Genomic DNA, 12079 nt, shown 5'->3' on the forward strand with positions numbered 1-12079 from the left:
TTTTTGCAGGGTTATCCCCAAACTTTAGCTTCTTCCTCCTTTATTTTTCCTGACCTATGGTTGTTGACAATAGGACTCTGCAAACTTTACCACTGCTGATCAGTGCTAAAGTGCATATGCTCTCTGTAGAAATTGTTATTGTGAGTGGTTATCCATGATTGGCATATTTGTTTTACCATAGGTCCCTAGTAAAGTGCACTGAGTGTGCCAGGGCTGGTGAATCAAATGCTACTAGTAGCCCTAAAATGGTTTCTCAGGCCTGCCACCGCAGTGCCTGTGTGAAGTTGTAACTGAAGTTGTAACTGCCATGCTGACATGGCCAGTGTGCAGTGTATGTAAAAGGTAGAGCATGTACTAGTGTGGGTGACATGCTCTGATAGTGAAATACTGACAATTTCGTTTATCACTACTGAAAGGCTATCTTTCCCATAGGCTATAATGGGAAATGCTGTGTATAATTTTTACCTGCATATCTTCCCATAGGAGCAAGATAGAAAATTAAAGTATTCCTAACACATAATTATGTGACAACGTTTTCAATACAGCATTGATGTTTTGAAGCGCTTGATCTGCTGTGATTTATGGATATTGACAGAAAAATGTCTCTTAAATGTAGCTATAAATGAACCTGCTTTGTGCGTATGGGTCTGCTGCAAGTTAAGAGCTAATTAAATATTGTAGGGTACGTGCCCATTTTTAGCAAATTTTTGCAATGTTTTACCTGCGCCTGTGCATGTTCAGAAAGGACACGCTGGTTAAAATGTTCAAGCCGATTAAATATTATAACACTTAAGGGTGGATTATTATAGCACCGTATTACACTTATATGTTGCATATTACTTAGTGAGCTAGGATTTGGGTGTTAAATATGCCCTTTCACAATTCCCTATAGGTAGACAACATATTGTATTAAGTCTATATAATTAGAATAAAATTATTTAAATAATTAAATTGATAAATATAAGTATGTACTTAGGTACACATATACATACAGAGTGTGACATACATAAAATGGAGAGGCGTGGCAATTGTTCAAGGATTAAGATTATTTTTACATCGTAGGAGTAATGGCAGAAGCAGGAGCAAAAAAAAGAATTTCTAAAAATCGAGGTCCATACCACAAACATTTAATATTGGTAAGTGATTTAAGATGTTTGAATGGGTGTATGTGTGCCTTTGAATGGTAAAACTCAGTCCAGCATTGGTGAAACATGTAGAGGACATACAGTAATCCCACATACCGATTTGTGTATTGTTGCATTCCTGAAGCTGTGTGAGCTGCAAACTGGAGAGGGAAGAGTTAGGCTTCACCTATACACTTCCAAGGGTTCTCTTTGATTTAGTGACAGGTCACCATAAAGGGACCTGGGCACATCTTAGAAAGTAGATAAGAGTGATAAGAGAATCATAAAAAACAGGGCTCACTAGCCCAACATTTTGAAGCACATATCATAGTGCCTGACATCCAGTTATGAGTGCTAGTCACTCCTTTTGGCCTGTGAGAGCCTCAGAGCCTGCAGTGTGTGGTTGATTGGGCTGTGTGCGCCAGACTCACATTGACCTGACTGCAGCAGTTAAGATCCCCTACAGATGGGGGGCACTCAGGAACTCTAGAGGCTTCACCCTACCTGGATGGGAGCTAATCATTCAATGCCGTCCATATAATATGGTAGAATTATCCAATCTCCCCATATCCTCTGTTACAGGTGGCTTCCGCCCTACGTCCCATTTTCAACAGGTGTAGTACATGCAATGTATGCACTATGCAGTATTTTGATTTGGACTAGACAGAACCGGGCCCTGATTACTACCTCCCTTGGAGAGGCTAGGGCCTCGGGCCAGTCTTCCTCTTGTAGGTCCGGAATATCAACAAGAGGGTTAAAAGAGTAAACATTTTAAAAAATTGTAAAAATAGAGCTTAATGGGATTCAAAAGTTGACCTCGCCTCTTGTTAGACTTATGAATTTTGATCGCCAGCACAGTTTGGAAGATATACTTTTATAAACGTGTTTCTTTATTTTATAGGAATCAATGGAAACAACAAAAATCTTAACACCAATTTTAGGTATTCTAGATAAAAATATCATACTTTCCAATGCAATTGGTGATAAACCAGGTGTACAGGATGAATGTAGTCAATCAAAAAAAACAGGTAAAAACTTTGTAACTACCATTGTCATATCACAACCATGTAAAATAGTTTATTTAACTGTTAATTGTGCGTGTTGTAGTGTAATAACTCTCATTGAGTATAAATTGAGCTGCCATGCTCTCTCTATGCTCTTTTACAAATTATGCTACTACAGAAAGCTTGTACTACAGAAAGCTTGTACACATAGGCATCTACAAAAACCTTTCTCCTCAGGGTAAGATGTTCAAGAAATGGGCTTTGACAAATGACTTGCACCATAACAGCTCCCTCTTTGTAATCAATGCGTTTTTACCAAACGGACATACAATTCCCTTCACGTTAAGTGTGAGGGGTTAAATGATTACAAATCTAAAGGAAAGATCAAGGTAGAACTATATTATCACATCCCACCCTGTTACCTCATCAGACAACTTTATTCTGTGTTAACTGACATTCCCATGGATGGTGTGTGTGTTAATAAGTGAATGGATTTTCTGTACTGCACAGTACTTCATTTAGGGCAGCTTCATAAACTAATTTCTAATAGGCTTCAATGCATGTTTTGTTTAGTTTATGCACAGATCCTAAAGAGTTACAAACTGAAGTAGTCTCATTCTTTATTATGGAATATAATTTAGGTACTCCGACATATGACTTTGATGAAGAGGCTTATGAGGAATTACACACATCTGGACATCAGAATGAATATGCAGATGAAAGAGAAAATAGTTTTGATCCAGAAGACAATGAAATCGGTTTTGAAGCACAAGACTTTACAGAGAATGTAGTAAACAATATAACTATTGTAAATGAGTGTGAAAGTAATATTTCTGAAAAGCATGAAATCCAAGAAGACAATTTTTTATTTAAAGGTTCACAACACACTGTGCAAGCTGTCCTACTGCTTATCATTTGCTTTGCGGTTAGATTTAGAATTTCTGATGAGGCATTAGGGGCACTACTGGACTTAATCTGCTGCATTTTACCAGTGCCTAATAAAATGATTAACTCGTTATTCAAACTTAAGATGTTTATTAAAAAATACATCACTATTCCTAAGATACAAAACTACTGTTCCTCTTGCTATGAAAGCATCAGCGATAATGCAAAGATATGCACGAACACCCATTGTCTGAAGGATCTTACAGAGCCTGGTGCTGTTGCTTTTTTTGTCCAACACTCCATAATTGAACAGCTAAATACTATGTTTAAGAGGAGAGATTTTACGGAGGAAGTGAGAACACACAGATATGAGCACTACAAACAGAATGGAAACTCTGTAATAGGAGATGTTTATGATGGAATTGGATACAAAAACCTGTTTGATAAGGGGATATTAAGTATGAAAAACAATATCTCTTTTGTTCTGAACACAGATGGAGTCAACATTTTTAAAAGTAGTAAACTAAGCATGTGGCCTGTGTATTTAATGATTAATGAGCTCTCCGTAACAAAACGCAAAGCAAAAGAAAACATGCTTGTCTATGGAATTTGGATTGGGCAATGAAAGCCATATATGTGGACATACCTACATCCTTTAACTGAGGAATTGAGTCGTTTGGAAAAGGGAGTTATGTTTACAGATCATACAGGCTCTGTTTTTGTATGTCGTGCTGCACTACTTTCATGTACTTGTGATCTACCAGCTCGTTGTTTGGTTACCAACAGTAAGCAGTTCAATGGGAAATTTAGCTGTTGGTCCTGTTTACAGCCAGGTATGACTTCAAGATCGGGAATGGGGCATTGTCATGTTTTTCCTTACAATGACGATGATCCTAAAGGACCACAAAGAACAACTGAAAATCGGAAGAATGATATCAATGAAACATTAGCTAAAATACAACAGGGTGAACATGAATATTCAGTTCATGGTGTGAAAGGCCCTTTCCGGTTTCTATTCCTTTCCCTTTTCCCATGTATTAATGGATTTCGTTTAGATTATATGCATGGGGTCTGCGCTGGTGTAATGAAACTGATGCTCACATTATGGTTCGGGAAGCAATATGAGAAGTCATGCTTTTCAGCACACTCTTACAGAGACCTTGTTAGCAAGAGATTACAGGGTATCAAGCCTCCACTTAACATATCAAGACCTCCTCGTAGCCATGAAGATGTCCATTTATGGAAATCCTCTGAATACAGAAACTTCTTGCTCTTCTGGGGAATTCCAGTACTAGCTGATGTATTACCCAATCAGTTATTTGTACATTTTTGCCTCTTCTCAAAAGGAATATATTTACTAGATAAAGAAAGTCTAACATTTTCAGAAATCGACCGAGCAGAGACTTGCTTGCTCACCTTTGTCAAAATTTTTGCAGACCTGTATGATCAGAGGTTCATGACTATGAATATTCATCAGTTAGTGCATCTTTCAGACTGTGTACGCCACAATGGGCCACTCTTTTCAAATAACTGTTTTCATTTTGAAGACCTAAATGGCTACATAGTGTCTCACATCTCTGGAACACAAAATGTAGAAATGCAAATTTTAAATACTGTGACATTAATTCAGATGATACCATTACTTAAAGCAACCTGCAATATTGATGGCGAGATAGAAAATGCAATCAATAGACTTATGGATCCATCGATACGTGTGGAGAGAATGGAGATAATAGATGGGTGCTTTCAAATGGGGAAAGTGACTATAAAAGATTTAACAAATGATGAGTTCCTGGCAGCTCAAAAAAGAGTATCTGTATACTTTGAAAGGAAAGTAGCATCATATGATAAAATTAGTTTAAGGAAGGGTTATTGCTATGTGTATGCAGCAAACTACAACAAACTAGTCAGACGGGACCAAAGTACAATAAAATATTTAGATAATTCAGAAATACAGTTTGGAAAAGTGTTGAAATTTATCCAGGTCACAGACATACATAGAAAAACTCACAACTTGGCACTATTAAATCCAATGCCTTGTGTAAACACATATTCCAGTGACTGCAATGTCCATCAAGTTAACCCAAGTTGGAACAAGATAATAGCAGTATATATTTCGGAAATAGTAGGAAGTTGCTGCTTTGTTTGTACCACAAAATTGTCATTTGTATGCGAATTCCCAAATCACTATGAGAGAGATTAGTGGATGCTGTTGTATTAGCCAAAATCTACATGCCCAGATCTTTAAAAGGTACCATACTTTTTGGCAGGTTTGAAAAACTGATCTGGGGGTTAGCAAACTTCACCCTGTAATTACTAGGAAATGATACACAATCCTCTGTGATCGGAAATGATACACATCACTTTAAACTGCAACCCTCTCCCCCACTGTAAACCGGTAATTGCCAGGGCACCGGTAAGGATATGTTTACTTTTATGTGTTTACTTTTCATGTGTTTACTTTTACCAAATGTTTTTAGAAGTACATTTTAAGTACATTTTAAATGTTGTGTAAAAGCTAGGTTTTAACACCATAGGAATTCACACTGTTGTGTGCTATTATCAAATGTACTTAAGAAAATTAAATTAAATTCAACCATATAGTTTTCCAAGAGTTTTCAATGATAAATGAATGGGCTTCTGTCATTGATTGTGGATATTGTTCATTGTCTTACCGATACCCCTTATACTTTTACTTGTTATCTTTGGACTGTTGAAAATAAACCAAAAAGTCGCCCGAGTATTGTAATACTTTGACCATTAATTCATACAAATATATTATTGAGGAATGTAAGATCCTCCCACCTATGCATGTGTACTTGGGAAATATCAACTAGTGTACCTGTTTATTTGTTAATATTGTGTTAGCCTAGCCATACCTTTTAGGTTTAGCAATTGACCCAAAATGCTTTGGACATAACTTTTTATAGAATCTGCAGCTATCTGGGTAATTGCAGTAGTATTCAAATGGTATGTATTCAGTAAAAGTTCTGCATTGTAAATGAAGACTATACGGTTAGCATAGAAGTATTTGCTTAGTATTCAGCAGCAGCTTGAATAGTAGTCTGGGTAAAGTGCAGTAGTATTCAAATAGTATGTATTCAGTAAAAGTTCTGCATTGTAAATGAAGACTATACGGTTAGCAAAGAAGTATTTGCTTAGTATTCAGTTAGTGTTCAAGAATAATCACTCACATATCAGTAGTCTTCATGCACTAGCCTTCACAAAAAGAATACTACAGAATACTAAAATTGGCATAAAATAGTCTTCGAATGCTATAAAACCACAGGTTAACCACTAAATGTAGTATTCCACTTCGGTAAGGGTATACTTCCGCTAGCGTTGTTCGTCAGGCTCAAAACACACTATCATCGCACGTGCAGTGCCTCGAGCCAATGATCATCGCCAATAGTTTTTATACACCAATCCTAGTCAAGGGCGCAATGGCTGGGGACTCCTAGCAAATGAATAGCTGTCGTGTAGTTTTTTAAGCCAACCATATGAAAATGGTTATGAAAATATTTCTATTGACCAATGGTAAAGATGCATTCTTTTATCACCATTACTACAAAGTTTCCGCCTTCGGAGCAGGTTGTTGGTTGGCTGGGTTTAGTAGGCGCTGCTGCAGATATGGTAATTATATGTTGAAAAAGTCTGTTAAAGGAGTAATACCGGAAGCCCATTGTTTGGGTTCAAGCAACAAACTGTCGAATGAATGCCTGTGCGGGTAGTTATTCCCGCTGGGAGGAACTTGGTCAAGGATGCAAGCAGGGCATTTATAACTGCGTATAGCATCATCGGGAAATTCTCTTGGAGGAATTACCTTCACTTATTCCTCTCCACTGAAAGGTCATTTGGGGAGTTTAACAGACAGGGTCAAGAAGCGGAATTAGCTTAGACGTTTGTGTAGTATTTGTATTTCATGGAGAAGTGGGGTAAAATGAAGTTATCTGTATTGCAATGTAATATATAGCGCTTCCTACTCCTGTGTGAGGCGCTTAAGCACTTTCCTACAGGTGAACAAGCTAGCCCGGTGTGCTGGGCTGCAGTTGCGGGGATGCCTTTACTTTCTCCGACGAGCGGCGAACAGTCCACGCAGCCGAGTGTGGTAGATGCATTAACGAGAAGTATATCGTGCGGAATCTTAGTAATCATTTAAAATTGTAATACTTGCTATCACAGCAATATCCCGGCTGTAACGGTTACTGTACATTCAATATTTTTCGAGCTGCGACCTCATTTCCCTGTGAACTTTCGGGTGAAACTGTGACTTTGGAGCGACATCTCCCTTCGCAACATGATGCAGTCAATCAGTGTTATTAAACAAGATACCGTGCCAAGGATAGTTACGAAGTTCTCAAATTTTTTAAATAAATGTGGCCAGATGGAATAACGATATACTGTGATAAGTGCGCACATGCGGTGTTCCCCAAATACATAAAGAATCACATTGTCATGTAAGATTAATTGCAACGGTTTGTGTGTTTAAAACTGGCCGGAAATGCCCAGTTACCAATCCATACCCATTGTTACTTATTGAGGCTTCCGCCATTGCCTGCCACGCTGAGAGGTTTTCCTCACGTCCCCTGCTCACATTACAGGCTAGGCTCCGGTCTTGAAATTCTCCCCGACTGCGATCCTTCGACAGCGCTTTTCCTCGGAAGAAAAGAAAATGAGGAATCGTTTAGGGAAGGAATCTCACACTAATGCGACACATTAGCACAACTTGAGCTCAGTGAGCACTCGGCCGATCAGGACGGACATCTCGTAGCACTCACCTAAATGACCACGCTGTGAGGCCCTCTTCTTCCTCCACGTGCAGCAACCAGTTACTGTTGTAATTCCTCGCTGGTCTGCTGCCGCCGGAGCTGTGGGAAGAGGACAAAGAGGGTTAGTTCCGCCTCCCCCGAGGCTTTTGTACCCTCGGGGGAGGGAAGGTCGATCCTGCCTCCCTGCTGACGTGGCTCTCCCCTATCATATTTCTTTGAGGTCATCTCTGCCGGCTCCCGCCCCCGGGTCCCACTAAGGGCGCCACGCCCCTAGGAGCGGGTAGCGCTGTTAAATTCATTCAAACTCTGTAAAACTATACCAGCTCCGACTAACTTAACACAGATGGATGGCCAGGTGTCATATTATATGACCAACACACAAGTTAAATATTGGAATGAATATTATTTCTAAGGACAGTTGCTGCTACCTTCAATGATGTATTTTTTGTTCCAAATATTACATTTAGCTTATGTATCTGGCTGCATTGGCATGTAGGGACAATTAGGGATGGACTTGATAATAAAACTGTAGGCTAACCTTTTCCAGCGACGATTTTTAGGCAGGTTTTTTGAGAACTCTGACAAAAGCCAGCCATATGTTTCTAGATAGGTAGTGTAATAAATGTGGGTATTGGTTGAGGGGAGTGGAAGTCCCACTCAAGCAACAACCACAATCCTTGTCACGGTCAACCACAAAAGTCACTAAATTACCTCCCTGTAACACTCTGGTACATGGGTCTCACACCTTTTATATAATACGAGCTAATTCTGATCAATGAAAATAGTCTAGGTCTGCTAAAAGCTTTGTCGTGGTTGCAGTTGTGACCACAAACAATACCCTCATTGTAGTGACCACACCTTGCAGGATTACTAGCAGTGAGCACGCAGATGTATGTTACATTATTGCATGACCAAATATTGAGTGACGAAATATTGCGTCATGTCAAAATATCATAACCAGAGTACTGACTAATACAATATCATAAAAGTGAGTGCTATAAGCAAGTATAGATTTACTAGTGTTAAAGCCTGATCTGTGTACCTTGAAGATGCATACATCTTCAAGATAAATAGATGTGGAGTTCAGAATGCAAATACAATTAAACGTACCTATAAATACTTACGGTGATGATATTGTGGTAGTCGATATTCTGGATACAATACTTTGGCTGCACGATATTTGAAACTTGATATTGTTGTAGAACACAACCACCCCAACACATCAGAAAGAGTTACTAACTATTGGTCCCCTTGAAAGGTCGATAAACAAGACCTTATTGAGCCTTAAAATGTTTGAGATGTTCAGAAAAGCAAGCAGATCCGCTCTAATATTAGAACACTCTGGTCTGAGAATGAACAAGTATTAAACAACATCTTTCAATTGTGTACTGTTTAAAACCAATGCAACAATATACTTGGTCTCTTGTACAAGAACCCTCCAATCAAACTTTACCGATAGTGACCTTTCCATCATAGACTTACTCCTACTGATTGGTATTATGACAATCTCGTCTGCCTGGAAGAATTCTAACAATATATCTCATCACACATGGTGGGGTTGTGTCTGTTTTATAAGAAACTCAGATAATATTCTATATAATATTAATTACACCATTAGATCCTCCAATCCCATATGGAATAATTTAGTCTGATAACTAGATGCCTACACAATTTGTTCTAGCCACATTAATTATATAACTTCTTAACTCTGTTTCTTCTCTTGAATCCCCTTTCCTCTGAAGGGTAACAAGACAAAATATTGAATCCAAAATATAGAATTACCAAAATATCGAAGTCAAAATATAGAATGGAAAAAATATCGAATGGACAGAATATAGTGGTGAAAAATATCAAATAGTAATTTTTACCCCTGCGCTATCAAACGCTTTCCCTACTGTTGAACTCGCTGGATTGGGAATAGTAATTTTTACCCCTACGCTATCCAACGCTTTCCCTATTGTTGCACTCTATGGAGTGGGAATAGTAATTTTTACCCCTACGCTATCCAACGCTTTCCCTACTGTTGCACTCTCTGGAGTGGGAATAGTAATTTTTACCCCTACGCTATTCAACGCTTTCCCTGCTGTTGCACTCACTGGAGTGGTAATAGTAAATGTTATATTTATTATTTCATTAATTTTAAATTACTTTTAAGACATTTAAAAAAATTCGATATTTTGACTAACTATATTTTTTTAAACTATATTTTTGATTTGATGTTTTTGTACTTACCTGTTTGTAGATAGGAATTCGATATTTTTGCATTCTATATTTTTTCTTCGATATTTGGGTAATTCTATATTTGTGAATTTGATATTATGTCAGTGATCCCTCTCACCACTTGTCTTTGTCACACTCCTCTCTGTACTCCTTTGTGTAATGGGCCTCTCACACTCCTTCTATTCTTTCTTAGACTCTTTTTTATTTTCTTCCGGGAAAAAACCATGCATATGGCAATGTGCTAATTATATTTACCAAGATACGTAATTAATACCCTTTAGATAAGAGCAATTTTTGTTTTCATATTTAATCAAATCAGTATGCTGTTAATATATCCGCGTGTGTTGTTGTATGTCGATTTAGATTCCCTATGCATTTCCCGATTCATGCCCTCATATAGGTAAATTTCACATTGCCCTTATATAAGCATAGATATCAAGTCCTTATTTAGGCATAGTCCATGCTACCCAAATACAGGCATGGCTACTTCCATCCATTCATCTACGTCACAACGATTTCTTGGAAAACCAGACTCTTCAGCCATTGGGGACTTTCCCTTGCCTGGATATTGATTTCTCCAAAAACTCATTTATTATGCATGAACATCTATTTCTTAGGGGTTCATTTATGACGTTCATATGCCCGACTTTACGTCAATTCTGGCATTCCTAAACACCTTCAAAGTATAAATATACCTTCACTTGCTATGGCAAAGCACTATGTGGTTTTGGTGCACTTCAACTACCTACTTGCACGACGCAGCTCACCACAGCAAGTCCCGAAGGAAGCCACCTCCCCAGCTGACGCACTGACTAGACGCTGTCATGCTCCTTCCGAGAATCCAGCTCCCGTGTTCTGACTTCCCTTCGGGGTGTTGGGAGATCAAGTCCAGGGAAAGAGATACCAACCTCTCTTATTCTAAGGTATGGAGCTGATTAGAACCTAGAAGAAACCTTTGGCAATTCTTGGCAAAACTAAACCTATACTAAAGCAGCACCCACTTCTTCCCTCATACTAGACCTAGGTTAGGTACACTGGGGTAGGCGTATTTTAGAAGCACCAGTTGAGTAATTTAGCCTGTGTTATTTATGTATGTATTTTTATATATGTCATAGCAACAGACAATGCTATTACAGTATTATTTTATATTACTGTTTATGCTCTACGCATTATACTTTGCCTTCTGTCTAACGATTGTAGCAGTTCATATCTCTTGCATGAGAAATAAGACTGTTCAATAAAACCTTTTAATTGAAACGCCCGTCTCTCTATTTCTATGCAACTCTGTAGAAACGAAGCATGCACAATTGACTGAGTGAAATAGTTATCTATTGTTTCCACAACTCTGAAGATATTGTTCCTGTTCTAGGGGAAACAAAGTTGTCATGTTTATGCGGTTGTTAGAGACTAATCCCTTCTTGTTTATTCGAGAAAGTTTCTAGTGAACTCTGAGTTAGCTGGCACACACACAATTAAGTTTAATGTACTCGATAGAGACATACTGACCTCAGTCCTATGTCAAATCTATAGTGTATATTATTCCAATGCGCAGATACTATTGGAAATATAGGAACAACACTACATGGCGCCCAACGGTTTGGTAAGGCACTAATTTAACGCTAGATACTGGAGTAACTCAGTCGTGCTTTTCTCAGAGACCCTTTTACCCGTAATACTCCACTAGACGTCAGGAGTGGGTAAAGGATAATATGAACCATAGCTGAGTAGAACGAAAAATCCTATGTATTAGCTTTTTGATTTGCTCAACGTTGAAGGATACAGTGTTCCAAAATATTGTGCACCTTATCTTTGTTCCCTTGAAACTTGCTCTGCAAACTTTCAATCAACACACTGGCCGACAAAGATAACCATGGGGCCAGTATAGCTGCGGCTGATCCAGCCGATGCAGCTTTTAACTTCACAGGTTTCTAAAAAACCAATGTGAATGCTGTAATAATTCCTCAAAATGGAAGGAAAGCCATCAGTATAAAACATACAAAACATGACCTAACATCAAGAGGTGGTAGGGCAGTTTTTGTGATAGAGGCACGTGAATATCACCTGACGGAGGTATTCT

The 12079-nt window shown here is 38.4% G+C and overlaps 1 protein-coding gene across 1 annotated transcript; it reads left to right on the plus strand.

The window, feature by feature from the left end:
- The first annotated feature begins 2939 nt into the window (after positions 1-2939).
- On the plus strand, positions 2940-5216 carry LOC147690143 (uncharacterized). The gene has a single exon (XM_086936645.1). The coding sequence runs from the start codon at positions 3648-3650 to the stop codon at positions 5214-5216; it is 1569 nt and encodes a 522-aa protein (XP_086792771.1). The 5' UTR covers positions 2940-3647.
- Positions 5217-12079: the final 6863 nt, after the last annotated feature.

This window comes from Lissotriton vulgaris, chromosome 9 (genome assembly GCF_964263255.1).
Source record: "Lissotriton vulgaris chromosome 9, aLisVul1.2, whole genome shotgun sequence".
NCBI classification, from domain to species: Eukaryota; Metazoa; Chordata; class Amphibia; order Caudata; family Salamandridae; genus Lissotriton; species Lissotriton vulgaris.

Bases quoted from the DNA above. Each gene is read 5' to 3' on its own strand.
- LOC147690143 (XM_086936645.1), top strand. From the start codon at position 3,648: ATGTGGACATACCTACATCCTTTAACTGAGGAATTGAGTCGTTTGGAA.